Source organism: Lolium rigidum, chromosome 6 (genome assembly GCF_022539505.1).
Source record: "Lolium rigidum isolate FL_2022 chromosome 6, APGP_CSIRO_Lrig_0.1, whole genome shotgun sequence".
NCBI lineage: Eukaryota > Viridiplantae > Streptophyta > Magnoliopsida > Poales > Poaceae > Lolium > Lolium rigidum.
The window spans coordinates 85,942,839-85,967,560 of NC_061513.1; the positions used below are offsets into that span (position 1 = coordinate 85,942,839).

Here is a 24,722-nt window from a genome sequence, read left to right on the forward strand (position 1 = left end):
CGAAGATAGTACCCGGGGTTTCATCGAAGGCCCACTACCCGAAAGAATAAGAAGATTCGGAAGCCCAAGATATTGTTAAGGAAAGCTAGAGTTGTAATAGGAAGCATTATTTGTAATCTTGCGGGAGGAGTTAGAAACCTTTTCGGACTCTGTAACTTGTACAATACGAATCCCTCGGCTCCGCCTCCTATATAAGGGGGAGTCGAGGGACAAAGAAAGCATCGGATCATTGTTTCTAAAACCCTAGTTTCATATTCGTCGAGTACTTTTCGGCTGAAACCTTCGAGATCTACTTGCCCTCTACATCCAACTAAACCCTAGTTTACAATCTGTAGGCATTGACAAGTTAATACCTTGTCAGGCGGTGCATTAGCATAGGTTCACCCACACAACACTTATCAAAACAATGAAGATTAATCAGCTATATGAAGCGAAAGCACTAGACTAAATTCCCGTGTGTCCTCAAGAACGTTTGGTCATTATAAGTAAACAAACCGGCTTGTCCTTTATGCTAAAAAGGATTGGGCCACTCGCTGCAATTATTTCTCTCGCATTTTACTTACTCGTACTTTATTTATTTGCTATATCAAAACCCCCTGAATACTTGTCTGTGAGCATTTACGGTGAATCCTTCATCGAAACTGCTTGTCAACACCTTCTGCTCCTCGTTGGGTTCGACACTCTTATTTATCGAAAGTACTATGATACACCCCCTATACTTGTGGGTCATCAGACCCTCCCCTACATGCCTCCACCGGCGGCACCACCAGCGCTCTCAGTCTCGGCGAAGAAGGCCGGGAGCACTGGCCGTCGATGGGAGGGGGCCGTGGTGGTGAAGAACCCCCTCCAAACTCCTTCTCGGAGGTGTAGATACCCTCCCCCGGCGTGCGACCCTGCTAAACTGCATCCGAAGGAGCAACATCAGCGTCGTGGGTCACTGGAGGGAGGGCGCTCGGGGGCGCCACAACATCCACTCCACCCAGGGACGCGTCAGGCCCGGCGGTGCCGACCCGCATCACCAACCGGGGGGGCGAGGTGGAAGAAGAGCCCCCTCGACCGACGGAGATGGTGGTAGCCACCACCTCCACCTCCTCCCGAGGTAGCGTAGGTGACGGGGACGAAGGCTGTCGAGGGGGTTGGGGCGAGAAGACCCCCTCACCCAGCCATATCCCCGCCAGTGTGCCGCTGTGGAAGAGGTGAAGACGAAACCATCGAAGGAGTCGCAGCCCTCCTAGCTGCCGCGGGTGAGATGCGGCCCATGGTCCAAATCCGCCCTCGCGCCGGTCTATCCGACCTAGAGTGCTCAGCAACCGCAGAAACACGAGGAGAAGGTAAAGCCGAAGACTGGCCCTCCAGCGCGGGGCTAATCGCCCGCAACTTCTTCACTGCCTCAATATCATGTGGAGTCTGCGGGTTGGGATTAAAAGGCGTAACCGCATAAACTGATGCCACCGTGCTAGTTGTGCCTGGCGCCAAGGTGCTAGGTCCTGCCTGCTGTGACTGACTAGACACGGTGTCCTGTCCCAACCTAGTCTCAGAAGTATCCATCACATCATCATCACCCTCAGCCACACCATCCCTTCCCTCACCAGAAACATCCTTCCTCACCCAGATCAGAGGTACAAAATCAGGCTCAGGTACATAATCTCCTGGCTCCCTGCGAAAACGAAACTCGAAGACCTTGAACTTGACCACAACATCTGCTTTAGCAATGGGACGTGTCTCATCAGATGGGTCTCCAAGAACCCCGGCCTGCAACATAGCCACCTGAATCCGTACAGTCGCCCTGCGCCTCAGACTCGTCAGATCAAGATCCACTGTCTTGCCCACGAGAGAGCCAATTGCCCAAAGCCCAAGAAAGTGTCGGAGGGTATGCGGGACACCTTCTACATGCAGCCATACCTTTTCTAACTCTGCCTTATGGGGTATCTCGCTCTCTTTTTTAGACTACTGATTTTGTGAATGTTAGATCGGCTTTCGTAAACCAGGCGCCTGTATTCTACGTTTTTAGCAAAATTTCACAAAATAAATTCTACCAGAAATACAAAAACAATCGACCCATAAACCCCTCATGGACTATCCGATCATGATCAAAAAACCAGCCCAACCTAGATACCCCATACCGCATAGCAGTAGTCCCCAACCAGCGATGCACGCCTCATACCGGCCCACCGTGTTCGTCGCTCAGAGCTACGGCGATACTCACAGCCAGCAACGCCAACCATCACCATAGTGAGCGGTAAGGACGCTCATGACTTTCACTAGTACCTAATAGTTTACCGCTCGCGTGCGGATTTTAGCTACTAGTCGTGTGTGCGGATCCGCTAGTGATACCTCGTCAGTGGTAACTAGTAAGGGTTACTTGTCGCGTCCAAACATGGCAAGTGGCTAGTAGGCTACTTACCGGTCACGTGCTGTCATGGCACGCTGACGATAAGTTCAGTGGCAGCACGTTGCCCGCACACTGCCAGCGCAGTGCCCGCATGTTGCCAGTACTTCTTAAACTGCCCAACTATACGGCTACCTACGATCAAACAGTACCAAATATACATAACCATGATGATACAATTATACCAGTGACCAAACCATTATTTGATCTCAAATGTTAGAACAGAAGATCACAAGCTAGTTACTAATCTAAACTAAAATCACATAGATGAGAAATGCAGCCACGATGAGCAGCATGAGGACGAAGGTGGTTTTCATCCGGTTCGTCCTCATCTCTCTCCTCTCTCCAGCAGTTGGCGTGTTGTGGTGTGGCCTACAGATGGCGGTGATGTTCGTGGGTGGCGGCACAGCGAGGAGAGTGCTCAGAGTCTTTCTCCCCAACCGTGACTTCCGGTATCCATGCGTGCTCGAAGCGTTCTACTCCGACAGGTCTGTCGCCCTTCGATTCAGGGCGAGAAAGCAGGGAGCTTTCTTTGGAGGTGAAAGGAATGGTGCTTGAGTATTTTGCTTGGTCTCGGAAGGTTGAAGATGGCCCGAGTCACTCAATAGCAGTCTTCTTCACCAACTTCGATGCCTTCTCAGACGGATCGCAAGGCTCGAAAACAGAAACAAAGGTTAAGCTGTGTTTCATTTCTTCTCCTATATGCTTGTTGTTTTTCGTCTCCTGTTAAACTTGTCGTTAATGATCTTATTAATTTAAGACAGAGCTACGACCTTGTGTTTAAAACCAGCAGTCCCTGATATTTAGCTTTTTTTTAGAGTACCCGACATTTTGATTTTTTTTAGGGATACACGACATTTAGTGTGTTCGATAATAATCCTACAAAGAAAAAAAAAAGTCTTTTAACTCTGGAGTCAGACATATCTGATTGGTCTGGCCCATATAAATGCCCAAGCGGACAAGCCCAACTAGCCGCGGCTACCTTGATCCCCAAATACGGCCAAACCATGGTGCTGCCGTGTCTCGAGTTCCCCTAGAATCCCAAATCTCCTAAGTTCCCACGGCGGGGCAGGGCGAGGCGCAGCTGGAGCGACGATCCACGTGGGAGGTCTCACCGGCAGGTGGCGTGCTGCGTGCATCAGCTCGGTTTCTCACCTGGATTCTGTTTCTTCTTCGCCAAGCAGCTCAAATTGTCATCTTTCTGAATTCCCACGGCGGCGCAGGGCGAGGCGAAGTGACAGTCCGCGCCGGAGGGGCGGCGGCGTGTTGCGTGTATCTCATCTTGATTCTGTTAGTTCTTCGCCAACCATCTCAATTTGTCATATTTGCTGCACCATCTACGAATGGACGATGCATCCCGTTGGGCGTGTCTCTACCCAGACTTGGTTCGGCTGATTGGGTGGCGGGTGCTGGCCGGAGATCTGCTCGATTACGTGCGCTTCCGCGCCGTCTGTCCACTCTGGCGCTCCAGCACCGTCTGCCCACTTGGCCGCGGCCTCGTCGACGAGCGCTTCCACCCGCGGCTGTGGGTGCTGCTGCCCGAGGGCCGCGCGCTCTTCCCCGGCCACAGCGAGCTCCACGGGTACGTCCGCTTCTTCAACCTCTCCACGGGCCTCTCCGTGCGCGCACGCCTCCCGCTGTTCGAGGACCACCGCATTCTCGACTCGGTTGACGGCCTCGTCCTCCTGCTACAGGAACGAGACGGCGCCATCCGCCTTCTCCACCCCTTCACCGGCGACATCGCCGAGCTCCCGCCTCTCTCAACCCTCGTCAGTGACTTTGCGGCCAAGTCTAAGCTGTCTTCCATATGGGATCTGTCGGATTTCAGGAAAATCAGTGCTACCTCCGTCAGCGTGAGCTCGGATGGACTCATCACGGTCATGATTCTTCTTTCAATGATGGGCCACGTGGCCTTTGCTACCACCTCCGGCGGCATTGACCGGCAATGGAGTGTCTCAAGCTGGAGCCTTTCACCCATGTGGAGGTCAGTGTCGTTCCAAGGAAGGCTGTACATATTGCAGCGTTCCGGTTATAACAGTAGTAACCCACAGATTCTCCAGATCGACCCTCCACACCATGATAAGGAAATCCTATCGCCACCAAAGTTGATTGCCACATGCCCAGGCAAAATCCAGCCTCCATACCACCTGGTACAATGTGACTCGGATGTTCTGGCTATCGGTTGTAGTGACAAACCTAATTCTTTGCACCTGTTAGTTTACAGATTAGCTGACCTTATCCTAAACAAATTTACCCCAGTAGAGAGCATTGGGGGAAATGTTCTATTTGCCAATATCGAAAGGAGTCTGAGTGTGAGCGCTAGGGCGCTCCCTACCATTGTTGGCGACACCATTGTAAAACTCAAACCCAGGGACATACATCTTGGGGAGTACCACCTCAAGGGTGGCACATGGTTGAGGACAACCGATGAATCTACTTGTGGTCTTGAACCGTCCCCTGGTAACCTCATTCATCGTATCTTCTGGTGCCATCATAATCGGTGAGCTAATTGTTCTTTCTAACCTGCTTGTTTCTAAATAAAGACTATTGTGTTGCTTGATGAAACAATTATTTCCCCACTTATGGCTGCAGGGACAACAAACAAACTTATTTTCTAGGGGACTCTACCCCTAGGTTAGTGAGGAGAAACTGGAGAGATGAGGTACATAGTCCCTTGTAACAACCAATATATGCAATAAAGAGACAACTTGCACTCATGAGGATAGCACTCATTTTTTGAACTCTTATAAAAATAATTGCATTTGTGAGGGAAACTTAACAATCTAAAATGGACATATTTCTCTTTATTCTGAATGTCCTAAAAAATGTATTTAAGCAAAATTCAAACACAAATGTTTATATTTTACTAGTAAAATGCCCGTGCGTTGCCACGGGTGACAAAACAGATTATGAAGCAGAACAATGGTTGAAATTTAAATAAATCATTATTGCAATTATTCATGCCAATTCTACCTCTGTAGCACAAACAAATAACATTCTGCCACCAAAGATTGGTACTTCCTTCATCCTAAAATAGATAACTTAGTTTTGTCTTCATAGGTACTCCCTCCATTCTAAAATAAATTACTTAGTTTTATCTATACTCAAAAATATATATACATATTTTAGTTATACATATGTATATCTATATAAATTGAGTTACTTATTTCAGGACAAAGGGAGTACATAATATTTCCGAACCCACTAAATTTATTCTTACGATAGATTTCACTTTGTGTCAAGTTGGATGGTGAAAACCAGTGAGATCATATATATAGTAGGACAAGTGACCTCACATAAATAGAATGAATGGAATTACAACACTGTGTTTAGACATTAGCACTCTATTCAAAATATTCATATTTATATAGTACTATACATATATCATACATGTTAAAGGACATGTAAATATCTTGTCCAGTAGAAGCATTCCCCCATCACCCCAGTCGCTCCTCCCTTAAGATTCAAGCTTCAAGCCTTCGAAGCCCCTTTAGCCAGCATCTCGCCTGCCTCGAGAATGCAGTTCTAAAGATGCGTAGAGTCAGAGTTGCTTGCCTTCCTTTTAGAAAATGATTATATACTATAACTGAATAAAAACATTGCTCATAAGTTCATAAATAAAACACCACTTGAAAGCATACACATTATTCCTAAGACACTATCAAAAAACTTGCGGACTATAGCAAATCCAATACCATGTGAAAGAAGACACTACTATTCTCTACATAATTAAATTCGTTTCAGCAATCTAAATGGTTGGAATAGAGAAATCTGATAGTTATACTGTACAAATTATCAACAATGTCATCCAAGCGCCTCATCACTTCCGTGTACATCTCCAGCTTGTCACGGGACAACAAGGCATGTAAAAGATCATTTGACTTCATTTGACTTTGATGCACATTGCAAGTAGAATAGGAGTTTTTTTCACAAACAGCAATGCAATTTCTAGTGTCAAATTCCTATCAAATGCTTCATTCAGTGGTACAGGACCATCATGCGCTTTATTTTCTCAGGGCAGGAGGGAATCAAAGGTGTAAGCAGTATATAAAATACATGCTTCCTCCTAAAAAAATTTCATGCTTCCTCTAACCTTCTAGCATGTTCATGTATGCAGTATATAAAGTACATTCTTGCTGCAATTTTGTAGACAAAAGCACATGCAATTTTGTGGCTCATGTGGAGCTCTACAGAGCATTTGCTATCATCGAAAGCAGTACCACACTTAGCTAGTTCATCAGCCACATTGATAAATAAGGTCCACTAAATAAGCTAACCAAAGTAGCAAATTACTAATGCATCTGCCATGCAAATGCATAACTGAATGAGCATTATCCCATGCTTCCCAATTATAACAGAAGAGATATATATATATGCTATTCTAAACTGAAGTCACTAAAGTGGGCAAAATAAGAGCTAGAAAATAGTGTACTATCTAAAATAGGTACTGAAAGTAGCTAAACATTTGCTAGATTGATAAAAGTGCAGATGTAACATCAACGATCTGGACTAAGCATTTGAGATAAATTGCATATTTATATGAGTAATTTATCTAGATCATAGATTCAAGGATACAAAGTTTCTTGCCTGGTGAGGGACTTTAGTGACATGCATATCGCTAGGACGGTAGTGCGCTGCCGCCGCTGCATTAGTCTCACGGGACATCCCCTCCTATATTGTTACAGATCCAAGTTCACCTGTTTTAGTATCACGATTAGGTGACCATGATAGCAAGTTAACAACCATGCACTCCACAAAAGTGGATAAGATGTAGCATTACGACAATATAAATGTGCAGGGAGGCTAGTACATCATTTGGAAAGCAAAAAAAAGAAGAACAAACTCATGTCAGTGTGGAGGTCTTAAATTGTGTACAAATGTTTCAAGCTTCAGTTGACAGACATAATATACAATTATTAAAGGTTATTAAGGGTTATCGGAAAGTTTCCGCTTCGCTGCACATCATATCTTGATCCTGGTACTTTAGATTGCATAAGACACATATACAATTAATTGAATAACAAATACTAATATTATCCATCTTATTGCGGAGAAAAAGAAGAATATCCTTCAAAGTTAAACAAGTATCACTTCATTGATGCTCACCAAATTAACTAAAGTTCACCCCGGCTAAAATATTACTGTCAGACGATGGATGAGAGAACCCAAGGACGACAAAAAATCTTGACGTATTGGTTTACGTGAGGAGGAACATATTTATTCTTTTTAAGTAGTGTAGAAGACATTTTTAGCAGTTGCCTGCTATCCCCCCTCCACCCTCATCCATAGCATATATAATTTAAAGAGTAGATGCACAAGATTTTGTGCACTGACCACCAGTAAACATTTTGAATAGCCACACTCCTAACTTAGCTCACTTAATAGCACTCAACATATGAAGTGATCAGAGACAACAAACCTTTGAGAATCATTCTTGTGTTGTTATGGTTGTGGCTTCCACATGCATGTTCACTATCCGAAGAATTGACAAAACCGCCCCAGAGCTGCCCCTTCCGTTCATGTGCCACCCGTTGTGTCGCATGCGCCTTGTATCCCCTTTTGTACTTGCTCGCACCTTTTCAGAAGATTTGTACTCTAAATAACAATAGGAAAGAGATCTGAAGATCTAAAGTACACTAATTGGAAGGATAAAGAAATATTTACTTCAAATCAAATTAGCTAGCTAAGGCTACAACAATCACGATCTAGCATGGATCTAACAACCAGCAAAGAACATTTGAGGAAAGGAAAATTGAGAAGCTGGCAAGCTGCAGACCACTTACTCGCTAGTGATGAAAGAGACAACTATGAAACAGTCAAACACACCCGCATGATCTCCATAAATCATTGTTATCTGCCTATCTATGTGATGGTACAAAGGAAGCATGGTAACTGTACAGAATATGAGTAATCATATGCTATTTAGAGTTTCTGTCAACATACATCCATGCTTATTCTACTGAATGTGCTGAAATGGATGATTTGGTTCCAAAACACCGAATCAACAACAATGTTTCATTACTGCCATAGTATGCTATACTTTTGAAAGACCGAACCATGTTTATCCGCATGAAGAATAATGTATTAACAAAACTCAAGCAATACATATTTGTGTGACACAATCTCATCTCACGCTAATGATATATTTGATCATGGTTACACTATATTACACAAAGAGGAGGCTGAATCTAGAGCTGAGTTGGCTCTCTCGTAGGTCAAAGCTTATGGTCCATAGCCTTCCAAGCTTCAAGCATTACATCCCTTTTCCCCTTCCCCAATGCTCCTACATCCATCCCGGCGTGTAACACAGATATATCAGTCCACTGAATGATATCGGCACCCGCAGCACCAACTCCCTAGCACCGCCCATCCAAGAATCGTTGCCAGGAATTTAAAGTTTTAAACGCACGTGTTTTAGTGCTTTTGCGTTCCCTAATTAGGGTGTGGTTTTGATATGTATTTAGCTGGTCATGACCAAACCACTGAATGATCCCATGTATCCGTTTAGTTCCCATGTGCTAATTCCTGCCACTACTTCTCATCTTCTTTTAATTATTCCACCTGATCAACCAGTCTATCCATCTATTCTAGCACTACGCCCCATAGTGCTTGCTTCCCATCCAATCTATTCCTTCTAAATGCATACATCACATCTACTTGCAATGGAAAAGGCCAACAAACTTCAATGTGTCAATTCATCAAATAGCCACAAGTAAACAATAATAAATCTATTATGCATATATGGAACAGGATCAACATGATTTGCGATGTATATACTGAAAATTGCAAGCAATTTTTTAGGAGATGGCTACCTTGTGAGAAGAGAATTTATGGAAACAGGAGCAGATCCTGGATGGAACTGCAGAGAAGACGACCACGCATCCAGGTTGCCTGCGTGTAGCCAGATCGGCACGCCGGCTGCAACGACTTCTTCGTCGTCAGTACCATCGCCACTGTCCCGATGGTGGTGACCAAATCGGCATCCCACACCAAGATCAATCCTTCCGTTGCCCTAGTATTTCACCGTGAGGAGGAGGTATGTACCGCTGATGCATGGGCTTGTCCATGGTGGTGGCTGGGCCTGGATCCATGGCGGTGGAGAGCTAGGACCTGGGATCCATGGTGGTGGCTGGACCTGGATCCATGGCGGTGGAGAGCTGGGACATGGGATGCATGGTGGCGGCTGGCCGCGGATCCATGGAGGCAGGAAGCATGGGTGGTTGCATCGGGGATTCCCGCCGGCGACCGCTGCGTCTTGCAGCAGCCGAGGATTAAGGCGAGCCGATCCGAACGAGCGGTGAAGACACGAGCTCGAGGAACCCAGGCAGTCCACGACCGAGGAACAGGAGGCGGCTGCGGGAAGTTGGCGATCGGGGATGGCTCGGGCGTTCTCGGACACGGCAGTCCTGTTCCACCGGCCGGATGAGGTGGCCGGAGATCGACGCAGTGGCGGGTGGAGGGGTTGAGGCGTGATGTAGCCCCGCCGCCAATGTCATGATGTTACGGGGAGAGATCAAAGAACCGCAGGTTTCATTGGGCCTGGCCCATGTGGACGACGGACGAGGAAGCGCAATGAACGACGAAGCAATTGACGTATTGCGGTGGATGGCAGAATAAGGAACCAGTTTAGTCTTTTTAAGTAGTATATATACTAGGACATTTGCCCGTGCGTTGCCACGGGATAACAAGAATAAGACATTAATCGCATAAAAAAGACATTGATCAGAACAGATGATCGAAACTGAAAAGACCGAGACCGAACCCGAAAAGACCGAGACCAAAATGACCAATAAAGAAATTGGGTAGAAAAAGACATTGGTGGACAAAACAACCGAAGACCGAAACCGAAAAGACCGTGACCGAACCTGAAAAGACCGAGGCCAAAATGACCAATAAAGAAATTGGTTAGAAAATTTTATAGACCGAATTTAGTTTGGTCAATTCGGTCATTTCTTCCAAGTAACCTAATAGACTGAATTTTACGTGAGACTATCCCGATCTTTACAATTGTGTGATGTGCGTGAGATATGATATTCTTGAATGTTGATCAAACTTCTCTAAGATTGTTACATTTTTTAAGATTGTTCAACATTTATTCCCGCCAATTGATGATAATATATGCAATTAAAAACATCAAAAATACATCTAAAATGTTGCCAACTTCTTACTAAATAATATCTAATATTTATGTTGACAACATTGACTATGATGTTCCGTCATGACCGAACCCGAACCCGAATTATTGGGTACCCGAATTTGTCGGGTAGTAAAACAAGCAAGTATATTTCGGTCTTCATTTTTTATGACCGAACTCAAAATAGACCGAAATACGAATACCGAATTGTCGATCATGACCGAATGCCCACCCCTAAGGGATAAGGAGGCGATGTTGTGATGAACAAATTCCTTCCTAATTTTGCATACGTTTTGGGTTGTTTGAAATAATGAAAACATACGTCTAAATTTTGAAAAAACAATTGTGAGTACCCGCTGCAAGTTTTTTTTGGAACAAACACATGGACTTTATGATTCATCGTACGAAAATGTATGTGTGTTGCTACGGGTCTAAATCCTGAGCCTGACTTGTTCTTCCTACCCTTCACGCCCATTCAACAACGGGTCTAAATCCCAAGCCCGACTTCGCATATTGTAATACTGTCCCTAAACTCTTTGAAAATGTCTTATTCATGTATTTAAAACTAATAGTAATAAATATTATAATCCACTGCAAAGATAAATCTAATGAAAAGGCTTTAATGAAGTACAAGAAGAATTTCATGTTGACACCTATTATCAACCAGAGGCGGGCATATTGTATGGCACAAAAATAGTAAACAGTAGTAATGAAACTATATATTACCTATGTTTCAAAAATGTATGCCTTTTTAGGAATCCAGCTTCCTAAAAGGTTTACATTTCAAAAGGAGGTAGTATAGTGCTTACTAATGTAGTATGATGCTCTCGAATTAAAAAAATAAGTTGGCAATCATCACCGCGCCGACAACTCGCTCCCAACCTCCCGGCAGCACCGGAGGCCGCGCCGGCAGACACCACAGCTCTCCCCCAACCTCCTGGCAGCACCGGAGGCCACACCAGCAGTTCGTCCCCAATATCTCGGCTGCATAGGTCGATAAGGAGAGCTCTAGCAACTCATCCCCAACCACCCAGGCTATGCATCGCCTTTCTGATCAACGACATCACCTTCTTGCCGCCTCCTAGCGAGCCGTGATCTCCAGCAAGCACCACCACGGCGACCTATATCTCCAATAGCAGTAAAATGACCTAGCTTCCCTAGCAGCAACTCAAAATCGTCAGCAAGAATTGCACAATCATTCTTTGACTTCAACTCTGCACACCTTAAAGCCAAACCATCAACACCTTGGCACCAGGATTCATTGTTGGATCAGGGCAACGGAATTAAACCCTTTCGGGCAAGACAACATAAATCAAGTAAAAAATAATTAGAATGGTGGAACTGGCTTGTTGACTAAAACAACATAAGGAATCGAAGATTTTCAGATCATTAAATGCATACCTTGTCAACCTTAATACCAAGCATGATATTCTGGTCCTTCAAGTAGTCAACAAATGTCTTGCCATCTGTAGTTCACTGGTAAAGAATCTCCTCATCAATTGCTAGGATCCCAAGCCCAGAGGAAGCAACAGTGCTGCAAGTGGTGAAGATTTAGATTTGCAGTCATAGACCCAAAAAAAGGCATGGTTCATTTACTTTCAGATAGCAACAACAATACTCCATTTACTTTCAATACAGTAGACCTTGATTTTATTCTACCACCAAATATATATCTCATGTTGTAAAAGTGCAGGCTGAACTACTAAAATTGCAGGGAGTACTAAAAAATGGCTACAGTAAAAAACAAGTATATAACTGAACCTCGCTTCGTAAATTGTGGAAGCATGGCTCATAGTTACTCGCTCAAGCAGTTGCCTTCCACTTGATTCAATGGCTACACCATTGGAAGCTGCATCCCAAAGCAAATCAGTCAATGAATTCTTGAAACGAGTATTAAATATTATTGAGTTAAATAAGTGCAGAGAACAAACACAGAGTAAAAGTAATTGCAGGCTGGCATAACTGAATAATGAAAATCAACCATGACAAGACAAGTACAGACAACAAAAATGTTACTCCATTCCGAAAAAGATTTTTCTATCATAGGAACACATTTGCAGTTTAATCTTCAGGTCCAATGGTATTTCACAATCTAATAGAGAAATTTTTATGAAAAATGAGAATGGGTTCAGAAAACAACAGTAACAACACTCGTTAGCAGTTAAGTAGTGTAACTTTATTCCACAAAAGAGGGCTGCCCTAGCTTTATTGCTGGTTCGAATAGCGATTAGCTTGAATAAATATGCATGGTTTCTTTTGCTAAACAGGTGTAGTACTGGACATAATCAGTAAAAGGTGGAGATGAAATTGCTGATACACACGTCGACAAGAAGAACTCTTCTTCTTGAGCTTCTCCTGCTACTCCTGGTCCTCCGCCGCGTAACTCCAATCTAATGAAGCAGTCATCAGGACGCATCAATCATAACATACCACACAAAGGGAAAAGACGGAGGGAATTTTGGGAAGCAGCGTAGCACTGAGGATGGAATCGGAACCGTACCAGATCGACCACCTTGAAGACAGCCTTGTCGTACTTGTCCTTGGCCTCATCCGACAGCGCCTGCGATAGCAACAAGCTTAGGTTTGTTCCGCGCAACAGATGAGCGAGCAAGCAGAGCAGGCGGCGAGAGGGTGAGAAGAGTACCTTGGCGAATACCTTGGCGGTGCCGATCTGCGTGCCGAAGAAGTGCACGACCCATTGGAGGCCGTTTTGGTAGTCCCCGCCGGCCACAACCATGATTGGAGCTTGTCCCTAACGTTGGATCGACAGATCAAGCCCTTACGCAGCAGATCCGGCCGCCGGAGGAGCAAAAGATGCCATTTTGATCTCAACCTCCATGCGCAGACGACGCGGCAGATTTGCTGGCCAGCACAGACGACACAAGCAGGCGAGTTAGCGCCGTCATGTGGCGTGCGAGGGAGAGGGCGCCATCGTCGTGAGAAAGAGTGCGCCGTCGCGAGGGAGGGAGAGGGCATCGTCGTCGTCGCGAAGGAGGAGTTGGTGCAGCAGGTGGAGTGCGTGGAGTCGGTGGATCGTGCGTGGAGGGAGGAGCAGAAACGGAAACACATGAAATTTCGTAGCCTCTAAAAAATTGACCAATCACGCTGTAGCGAGATTTGTGGAGGGGCAAAAATTACTAATCAAGGAATTGCTGATTTTGTGGAGGGGCAAAAATCACATTGCATACGTCCTGGCTGATTTATTACTTTCCTTTATATGTCCGTTTCAGCAGGCTGATTCCTTCTGCAAAAGATCTATCGCGGATTGATTGGGACTGATTGATTTCTGGATTAAACGCAACATGATTGATTTCTGGTTAACTTTTCCTGTTTCGATGGACGGACGGACGACCAAAAAGTTGGAACGGACGAAAATGGGGAGAATAGGGATTACGTTTAGTCTTTTTAAGTAGTAGGGATAGAGAAGAGATTGGTGAGTGTTTGTTCTTTTTAATAGTGTAGATAGATTTGTGAGAAAGTGATATTCCATTAATGTGGAGATTCCTGATGGTTCCTAAAACGGCCCGGGCTGATTAATTGCGCGAGTTGATATTCTGGAAGAATAGGGAATAGGAATAAGTAGTAGAGATTGATTTATTTTCTTCGGATTTCCTTGGCTGTCCCACCTGATTGATATTGACTTTCCTTGTTTTGGTGGGAGGGACGACCAAAAGGACGACGAAAGTAGGGGGAGAAGGGGGAACATGTTCGTTCTTTTTAAGTAGTAGAGATATAGAGATACACAAAAGAGGTAAATGGTAAAATATTCCTTCCCTGTACTATTTATTCTAGTGTCTCCAAATTTTAAAACGGTCCTAGAATCAATAGTCATAACCAAGTCAAATTGTTTACCACTACCTATGCTTGAAGGGACTACAATTGTTAACCACTAGATTTAGATGTGCGCCTTGGCGCACGATCCCATAAAATTAACGACGATTTAAATTTTGTATAACGATGATAAAAATCAGCTTATTTCTTTTTTAAAAAAAGAACAAGATGAGAAAATAATGGTACATTTTTTAGGTTTTACAAAATAAATATGATAGGATGGAATTAGGATAAAGCACACAAAATTACGAACAGAGTAGCACACGATATGGTTGGTGTCTTATATTCCTGGATAATACCTTATTTAAGTTTTACAGAAGAAAATCGATATGATGAAATTAGGAGTACTTAGATACATGTCTTGGAAGCTAAAACGGAGCCATCAACAACAGAAATCATTAAACACCAAAGATCTTCTCATCAATGTAATAGTAGATTTGAATATTCCAGACCTATACATAGCTTGCTCTTTAAAGGTGCCTCTAATATTTCGTAAAACTAAGACAGAAGGTTGTGACCCATGTGCTTTTTGTGCTTTTGCGAAAGCTGAAAATCATTCCTTCTCTGTTGTGTGTTAAGAAATGAAACTTGCTACAATACAAACCCTCAACTTTGCTAATTGTTTCGAAATGCTAGCTTTTTTCGGTTCTTGCCTCATTTCTTGGTCAAAATATTCCGCGAGTCATCTCGCTCGACTCCCCAGCGCCTAGCTCATCCATCACCGTGATTCCACCTCCTACTCAACGGCTCCGCTATGGTTGCGCTAGTCAGCGGCATCACTCGCTGCTAGCTCATCTGTTGTCGCTCACTGCATCATTCAGCTCCTCCCCTGCCCCTCTTGTTCTCATCGTCGTGGGCGCCTATCCGCCGCATCACCTCTGGCCGAAGACAGAGTCAGACAGAGGATAAAGCCACAGAGTAGCTGGCACTATGGAAGAGGAAGTCGGTAGGCAGCATGCTCTGTGACTACAAATTATGACTCATTAGCTAGAGCTAACAGCGAGAAAGAAATATGTGGAGTTATGTATCTTATTTTAGTTTGCTAGCATTTTCATCAGAAAGCGAAGTGTAATCATCAATCTGTGTAGTTGTGTTGCATATTAGAGTTGCAATTGTATCAATGCAATGTGAGCTCCCTTATAGAACTGAACTGAAATGTATGTTTTCAGACTTCCCCTTCTAGACCTGAACTGAAATGTTTGTTTTCAGACTTGAAATTGAACTGCTGAAAAACATAATGATTATTGGCATTGTATAGAAAACTGGGACTTTCTCAGTGCGGACAGCTTATAATGCAGAATGGGATGCCAAATTGGACCCAAAGTATGTGGTGGTGCACTTGCAGATACAATGAATCCACACCCGATGTGGGATACAATCTGGAGATTAAAATGTCCAGCTAAGATGAAAATTTATCTGTGACGTTTGATGCAGGAAACAATACCCTGTGGGGCGGTTTTGGCAAATAGGCATGCGAATGTAAGTGCACAATGCCCCTTATGTGAGCTTGGAGCAGAAGACACCAAGCATATGCTATTTCAATGATCCCGAGCCAAACTGATATTGAGGAAGTTGGGACTAGAAGAAATGATCGCCATAGCTTCCATGACTGAAGCCATACTTGAATCCCTTCTAGCTGCCCAACACCAAACATCGACGGTCCTAGGGCAGTCAAAAACCTCTGAGACGGTGGCAATCACGTGTTGGTATTTATGGTGGGAAAGAAGGCAATCATAGCATGGAGAAAAAGTGAAAGTGGCGCCATCGGCAATGGCCATTGTCGCCTTATATTCTAATTTCGTTGCAGCCTGTTCCCCCAAACCCAAGATTCGTAAGATGAGCTGGACGAAACCCTTACATGATTTTGTCAAGTTGAATGTAGATGCCTCGTTTGATGAGGACCAGCTACGAGGTGCTACCGGGGCTGTAATTTAGGACTGCAATGGATCTTTCGTAGCTGCTAGTAGCAGTAAATTAGAGTTTGTTCATGATGTTTTATAAGCTGAGATCAATGCACTGAAGCAGGGACTCATGTTGGATCAAACTGTTGGTTGTAACAGAGTTATTTGCTGCTCTGATAACCTGGATGTGATACAAGAAATGCAAGAGGGAGGCTACTCAAATGGAGCGGCAGCGGAGACTTTAGATGAATGTTACCACCTGGCAAAATTTTCAAAAATTCAGTTCAAGCACAATTTCCGTGAAGCAAATATGAACTAGCGAGACTAGCTTGGAGATAGGACCAGCATGTGTGGCTCGATGAGCCACCTGATTTTATCGTAAAGAGCTATGTTTATGTCAAAAAAAGGTCTCCGTAGTGTAAATCATTTGTTGTACAACGTTGGAAGGTACGTATAGTGACAACAGTACTGGGTCTTCCAAATACATTTGGTGTTTGTCAATATTTTTACATTAGGTGCGTTATGGACTTATAGTGTTTGCTCTTCAAGCCAAAGTTCATGAATTGAACCTATATCTTTTTGCACTATTCCACAAGTTCACTATTACTCAGATTTCATAATGTGGATGTTGGTGCTTTACCAAAGTGTATCACTGAGTTGTAACTTCATTTGACTGCTTACGACGGATGCAGTTTCACATCCTTGCTTACCTTCGGTCCATGCATCAGTACTTTATTTTTGATGACTTTAGCATCGTTGTCTTACATCAACTTCAATAAAAAAAAGTTGTGTGCATCACTTTAATGTAGAGGCCGGGAATTTTAACCTCCTTTAAAAAAAAGAACATCACATGCACAAGGGCTTATCTGATTAAGTTATGGTAATAATAGATGGATTTTCACCATACTTGGAGCCACATGGACTATGTACTTGCAATCGGCATAGTAATTCAGCACCCATTCAGCCATTCTCCAACTTAATCAATGATGTATTGCTATGTGATGACTATAAGCATCATTTTTTTCAGGAGTAAATTCATGTTTTTACCCCCTAGTTTAATATTTTTGCAACTAATTGAGATGGAACCCGGCGACATGTGAACCCGCGTCAACTCGGGTGTTGATTGGTCCAGCAATCGTGTACAAGATCCACTGCCGCATGTGTGTTATTTCGTATACGAATACATATGTGTGGACCTGCCGAAATGAATGAGCTTGCTGCCGCTACCATTGCAGGCGCAGCGCAGCAGAGCATAAAGTTGCAGCGCACCATGGCAGAGCATGTGTGTGGACCTGCCGAAGTGAATGAACATGCTGGCCTGCACCGGCGTGAACCCGGCAGACTCGAACACGGCTCGCCACGGCCGGCAGCTTCTGCGCCTTATCGACAGACGCGCGGTGGCGCCCGACGACGCACTGCTCGACAGCCGGCTGGACCAGAAACTGGCTGGAAGACGGTGGACTGGAACGCCTGGAACAGGTGCGCAGCGAAGGGGAGCTCCGTGTGGTCGCAGCCGCGGTCGACGACAACGATGACCTTGGCGCCGAGTCGCTTGACGAGGCGGAGGATGGCTGGCATTGCGGCCGCGTGTGCTGCGCCGACGGGGATGTGGACGGCGATGGCCACGAGGTCCGCGAGGTTGAGGGTGTCGATGTTGAAGACGGTGAACTGGAAGAAGACACTGAGGTCAGCGGCGAAGCTGGAGAGGTTCTCGTGGATGAGCTGCACTCCATGATCACACAAGCTCGAGCGGGTGGTACGACGCTGGCGAGACGAATGCGGTGACCTTGAGCGCCGTGGCCGGGCGGAGCTGCACGAGCTCCTGCATGAGAGACGCCTACTGCTCGCCCATGGCGATGTAGAGGTCGAGGACGTCGATGCAGCCGGTGCCGCGGAGGTGGTCGAGCACCGCCTGGACGCAGGTGATGTGCGCGAACTGGAGCACCGGGGACATCTCCGAGAAGGCCTTGGTAGGCGCCGAGCTTGAGGACGACGTCGTACGGCGTGGACGCCGGTGTCGCGGGGGCCTCTCTGGTGGGGGAGAGCGCAAGGCGCCTCTGCCCACAGCTGCTCCTCTCCCGGGCCGCCCCCCTAGCTCGCCCGACCGCGTCCTGCTGCAGCGGCGACAGACATCCTGACACATCGCAGCGACACAGCGATGGCAAGCACCTGGCACATCACAGCCGGGCAACACTACATACGACGGACGGGACATAATCAGCCGGCTGGGCGCTGAGCCACTGGGCGAGAGGAGAATCGTGGGAGACAACGGTGCGGATGGCCACCGGCGGTGCCGCAGAGGCACCATGAGAGCGGACGGGGAGCAGGCGAATAGCATGTACTCCCGAGCTTGTGGAAATTTCAATCCTGCACCGCGAAGGCACCTTTGGGAGAGGACGAGGAGTAGACGAAGAACAGACGAGGAGCGTGAGCATGCTCTAGTCTAGCACCTCCGGCGAGCCCGCGGTGGACCTTACATGCAGCAGCGGCCTGGTTCACAGTCTCGCCTGGTTCATGTCGGCAGCTGCACGGAGCACCGCATACGCCATGAACCTGTCCGGGATCTCGCTGCACACCGCACGATCGCTGGGGCTGGAAGAGGAATAGAGGAAGGCGGCGCCGACCGGAGACGAGAGGGGCGCTGTGGCGGAGCAATTCTTTCCCAACGAGATCGCTCTCCAGTTCCCCACGTGATTGTATTGATTACGGGTCCACCCTGTGGTATTCTCATTCGTATTTGAGCTGTATGAAAAAAAGATCTGTTTCTCCCGTATGCCCCACAATCTACCTGGACCAATAGAAGAGGGATTTCCGCCGGGTGCAGATGCCGCCCGGTTCAACCATGTGTTTTCTCAACTAATTACCCTATTTATCTAGTTTTCATTCTAATTACCACATTTAGCGAAAGTTTTATCAATTTTTAACCCATGCCAACGAACTACTGACTGCAAAAAGCATTCACTGATATCGTACCAACAAGATGCACGCAATGAACCATGATGGCTTAATCTACACATGACGAGGGCAATGTATGTCATGTCCACCAAGCTGCTACGCTTGTGTGTGATCTAGCCATACCGCACATATCTCTCAGTCTATGAGGGTATTAAGCAACTCTGCACGCGTGGGTGCTACGTGTAGTTTGATTAAGAACTGAGTTATTGGCTTTTGTTCAGTACATCAATGGATCGGGAGTGGAGTTAAGTTTGACGTAGCATAGTTTGGATCGGCTTAATCAAGACACTAGTTATTCTTTCTTTGAGAGAAGGCAATACCTGTCCTTCGTGGTAGAATACATCTGCGTGTCTATGGGAGTAGTTGCACTTGATAGTGGTAAATTATTTTAAACACTTAACTTTGTATAGCAGCGTTGTTATTTGTTTGATTTGCTTTTACCTGCAATTTGTTTTACATGATTAAACAAATTGGCACGTGATTTTACCTGACACTAGGGGTCCGTTGATAAAAATCCTCACAAAATTTTATATGGGGTAAAAATTGGAACAGCTTTTGCTAAATAGGGTAATTATGATGAAAAAATTCTAAATAGGGTAATTAGTGTCAAAAATTTCAAAGTAGCGGCTAAAAACTGGAATTCACTCTTTTTTCAGAGTCCAATGTCCTATTAGTTCTTCACAGTTAATGGAGAAGGACGGTACGCCGTAATACCTTGTATTCATTCAACCATTCCTGGTGTGCACCGACTTAGACATGGATTCTAGATGAAAATTTCTTAGAAAACAAGCAGAAATCAACAAGCACGCTGCATTCCCTCAACAACAAAAAAAAAGCCAACAACCACGCTGCAGGTATGCAAAACACAGCAAGTATGGACTGCAGTTCAAGGAAAACATGAAAACGCAGATGACTAATCATCAACCGATTCGAGATTATGAAGTCCTCAATCAATCAGTATATCACCCAGCAAGACGAGAGAAGCCAACAGTGGCCAATTCCTTGTACGCATCAACAGTTAGCTAGCTATGAACGCATCGATAGGCGATAGCCCATCTGCACACGGTGAAACAGAAACATGGTGGCAATCAGGTCCGCCGGTCCGGCAACAGCATGCCCCCGTGCTGCTAAGCCAGCGCACCTGCTTCACCAGATTAGACTGTGCTCAGCAATGAAATCACAGACTGATTGACAGTCATGAATTTAGATGTGGAAACAGGAACGCACCTGATGCTACTGCGGCGAGAACTGCTGCAAAAACTTCGAGCGCTACCAGGACGTGCAATGCCATAGCCAAAAAATGGCCTGCAGGCATCGAAGATCTTCAACTTAGAGCTGGCCATGCTTGGAGACAACAGCTTAGAATTTGCCATGATCTTGCAAGAATTACAAGGAGAACAAGTACTCACTCCGCCATGTCGCCACGAGCTGCGGCTTAACCAACGTCTCCACTCGCAGGAAGCAGCTGTACCCGACGACGTCCGCCACGCGCACGTGCGCGCCGTCGAGGCCCCAGGAGCACGGCGGCACCTGCCTCGCCGCGTCGCCCAGGCACCGCGCGCACTCCGCCGCGCCGGCGCGGTCCCGCGCGCACTGCGCCAGCACGCGCACCCTGGTGTCCCCCCTGGCGACGTCCGGAAACACGCGCACCGTGTCCTGCGCGGCGGCGACGCTCCTCCTCGCTAGTGCGGCCGCGTCCCTGAACACATGCGCGCCCAAGACCTTCGCGGCGCGGCGCCGCGCCATGGACCGCGCGAGCGCGACGAGCTTCCGCGTGTCGAAGCAGTTGGGGTCTCCTCCCGGGTCTTCGCCGGAGAAGACCACGTCACGGAAGGCGTCCTCCCGCGCGGAGGAGGTGTTCGTGTCGGCGTAGGCCACGAAGCAGCTGTCGCTCTTCCAAGCTCCGCCGCGGCGGCTCGCGCCAAGGCAGCTGCGGGTGAGGTTCTCGGTGGCTGCGGCGAGGCACGCGTGGCAGCTGCTGGTGTGGTCGAAGCCGAGGCAGATGCCGCGGACGAAGACGCCGTGGTCGTCGGAGTGAAGGGAGGCGAATCCATGCGGTGCGGCGGCGGCAGGCAGGGCGATCAGGAGCGGGAGGAGGCTTTCGCGGAAGGCGCTGCTGTTTCTTGCGGCCGGTGATGGCGGCGGCGGCGGGGCACAGTCGACCAAAGCATAGCTGGTCGTGACGCGTATCTGGACGGTGCCCTTGTCGATGAAAAAGCTCAGCACCATGACGACGATTGAGGCGAACCAGGCGACCACGGCGACGGAGCACAACGCGTAAGCAGTCGCCATGGAGACGGTAGAATGTGTTCTTTTGGTTTTTCCGTGATCACAAGCTACATCCGTCCAACGGCCAGTGATGAACGCTGCACCGATCTAGTACGAAAGGTGATCGGAGATTCAGTGAGCTCGCTAGACCGTTCCTTTCTCTATTTCTTTGGACGAAGCTAAATTGAGGAGCATTCCTTTTCCATGCTACAAGACTTTTTTTTTTGCGAATTTCCATGCTACAAGACTGTGGAGCGACCCACACCGCATCTCATGAGCGAGACCTAAAATCGTGTCTGAGTGGAAACGGGCTCTCCTCATAAGCATCCACGCAACTTCTGTCCGCCACTTCCTGCATTTCGCCACAATTTTGTTTCCCGTCGTAAACCTGATAAACTCTTCTTCCACGTACGTGTGCCAGCCACTGTTTGCAGCATTTACATGTTAAACCTCCTGTGAAATCCTTCCAGTGCCACTTTTTTTTTTTGTCATCGCCGACAAATAAGTTGATAAGAAAAAGATAATTGGTACGATGAGATTTGACAACCATCAAAACATTCCATGCTTGTCTTTTTTTTTATATCGGTGTACTAGTTCTCGGTCGGCTCAGAAATTTTAGAGCTCGGTCAACTACAGAATGAAAATCGTTGAGTTTATGTCGAGTTTATGTCGTGATTTGTGTGTGTGAAGTGTTATAAGTGGGTTGCAACTGAGTGTTTTCTAGTTGAAAGTGGGTTGCAACTCATTATTTTTTAACTATAAGTGAGTTGCAACTGATGAGAAATTTTTTAAACCGTTAGATCTAAATCATGGTTTGTGCTGCATGTGGATTGCAAATGGGTTGCAATTATCCGAGAATTAGCCCTCGAGTATCCAGATCCCATAAAAAGGACAAGATACCAGCTCCTGGTCCGCCTCTCACAGTCTATGGAGAAGGCCGGACAAGATACCTAGGTTCTAGTAACGTTCAAACAACGAAGTTTTCCCTCCTAATTTGTGCGTTAATATTTGTGCAATACACATTATATCAAGAAACAGAGGAGATATTTGCCATAATCTACCCTCTTGCATTTCATCATAATTTTGTTTCCATCCGTAAACCGGATAAATACAAACCAGACATATAATTTCTTCCTATACACGCATATAATTTCTTCCTATACATGCATAGTAAACATAGTAAGAGATGTAAAGTACTTGAAACTGCAATGGGAAAAAGGGTTCCCAGAGAGTTTCACACTCACCACTACCATAGCTATATGATTAGCATATATGGTGTCTTTAGTATGTGTGTACGGGCAGAGTCCCATATAAAGGTGCACTTACTTGCGCTAATATGCACCCCCACATAACCACAGCTAGTACTTCTATACGAAGTAACATAAGTACACTAGTAGTTAATGTTCTCCCCATGGTTATGGATATACACTCTTGGATCCCCGTGTGACGTGGGCATACCTTATTGGGTACCCATTGTTAACATACCAGGGTACGGTCTAAGCAGAACTCCCAGGAAGCCCATGACACGACAAGCAATCAAAGCCCAAGAACCTGACGTGCAACACAAGGACAAACCCATACAGGGGTAGTCGAACATGTAACCGACCCGGAGTCCTGAGACAAGGCCTCGTATATAAGGACTAGGACATATCGACTGGAAGGACGATTCCACAACACATGATTTAGAGAACACCATAGCCGACACACCAACCTTGTAACCCTAATCATCTTCAATCAAGAGAACACAAGCAACACGTAGGATTTTCCCTCCGGGGGCCTAATGATGGGTAAATCGTGTCCTGGGTATTGTCTTGTTTGCGCGCAGAAGAATTTACCAGCACATCCTCTTCCTCAAAAAACCAAGTCCATAATCCAAGGGCATTGTCGTGCTACCCCCACGTCACCGTGTTCCCTCATTAATACATAATTTAAGGAGGCGATGAATGATATCACGTACCGACGCACACATACCACCAAGGCGGAGGCAGTAGGGGACCAACAACCCCCCATCCTCTTTCTCGAAAAACCAAGTCCATAATCCAAGGGCATTGTCATGCTACCCCCACGTCACCATGTTCCCTCATTAATACATAATTTAAGGAGGCGATGAATGATATCACGTACCGACGCACACATACCACAAAGGCGGAGGCAGTAGGGGACCAACAACACATGCAACCAATTTTTTAGTACCCACTAAACTATGTTGACTTGCTGGTTTTTTCTTCCTGTAAAAAAAGTTTGGAAGAGGAAAACAAGGTTTCTAGGAGGCCAGGCCCATCTGGCGTCCTCTTCTCCTGGACTGCTCGCTCGCGACTTGCGAGGCGAGACTGCGCGGCCACGAAGCCCCTACTCACCTTCCTCGAGTTCCCTGCTTGGCCCCTTCCCTTCGACCTTCCCAGAATCGCCCCCTCCGATCTTCCCAACCAGTTGGCCCTCCCATCGAGTTCCCAGGCAGGTGGTAAGGAGCAGCTCGGCTTTTCCCCTTCTGAATCTAGGATTGTAGGTTCCTCTAGATCTAGGACTTGTTTTGTATGAACCAATGTAGTGTAATTGTTGATTGTATTACCAATTTCTCTTTTAGATTTTGCATTTGAGTATATGGTGTCTATGGCTCAGTTGACTGAGATTTTCTTAAGTCTCAGTCACCTCAGAAAGTTCAACTATGGTTCGAAAAAAATGCAACTCGATCCAGTTGCATATCAAGTCTAACATTTTTTTTGTAAGTGACTTAGAATTAAGAAAATCTCAGTTGACTGAGATATAGCAAAATTGATGAAATTATGATACATAGTTGTTAGCCTGATGGTGTTTAATTTCATCTTTCTAGGGTAAAAGTACTAACTCTTTTTAATGGACAAATTGGTTCGCCTTGTTCAACAGAATTGTTCTATGAGTTGATTTAATCATTGCTAAAGTACTAACTCTTTTTAATGAATCTTTTTAATGGACAAATTGGTTCGCCTTGTTCTTAATTTATCGGTCTCAACCGCAACTACTGAAGGAACGTTTTCTGCAATGAAACTTGTGAAAACAAGGCTTCAAAATAAAATGGAAGATGGATTCCTAAGAGAATGCTTGGTAACATACATTGAAAAGGATATTGTTGTTGGAATATCAACGGATGCAATTATAGATGAGTTCGATGAAGCACCTCCTCGAGTGGAATTTAATTAATAAGTGTTAGTTGCTCTATCTCATGTTATCTAGATTACTAGTAATATATGAAATTGTACATCCTTTT

The 24,722-nt window shown here is 45.8% G+C and overlaps 2 protein-coding genes and 1 pseudogene across 2 annotated transcripts; 1 reads left to right on the top strand and 2 right to left on the bottom strand.

Moving 5' to 3' along the window:
* The first annotated feature begins 3,732 nt into the window (after positions 1 to 3,732).
* LOC124662888 lies at positions 3,733 to 4,893 on the top strand. Its single transcript, XM_047200670.1, has one exon. The coding sequence runs from the start codon at positions 3,733 to 3,735 to the stop codon at positions 4,891 to 4,893; it is 1,161 nt and encodes a 386-aa protein (XP_047056626.1).
* Positions 4,894 to 17,420: 12,527 nt separating this feature from the next.
* On the bottom strand, positions 17,421 to 18,107 carry LOC124662889 (annotated as a pseudogene).
* A 643-nt stretch (positions 18,108 to 18,750) lies between these two features.
* LOC124662890 lies at positions 18,751 to 21,502 on the bottom strand. Its single transcript, XM_047200672.1, has 3 exons — positions 20,620 to 21,502; positions 20,438 to 20,515; positions 18,751 to 18,971 (listed from the first exon to the last, which is right to left on the bottom strand). Exons 1-3 carry the CDS (start codon positions 21,500 to 21,502, stop codon positions 18,751 to 18,753), a joined length of 1,182 nt encoding a protein of 393 aa, XP_047056628.1.
* Between the last annotated feature and the right edge of the window lie 3,220 nt (positions 21,503 to 24,722).

Coding starts and splice junctions, on each gene's coding strand:
- LOC124662890 (XM_047200672.1), bottom strand. CDS start 21,502: ATGGCGACTGCTTACGCGTTGTGCTCCGTCGCCGTGGTCGCCTGGTTC. Junction 20,516..20,619: donor GCTCGTGGCGACATGGCGGA/GTGAGTACTTGT, acceptor CGATGCCTGCAG/GCCATTTTTTGGCTATGGCA. Junction 18,972..20,437: donor TCTCGCCGCAGTAGCATCAG/GTGCGTTCCTGT, acceptor AGAATACCACAG/GGTGGACCCGTAATCAATAC.
- LOC124662888 (XM_047200670.1), top strand. CDS start 3,733: ATGGACGATGCATCCCGTTGGGCGTGTCTCTACCCAGACTTGGTTCGG.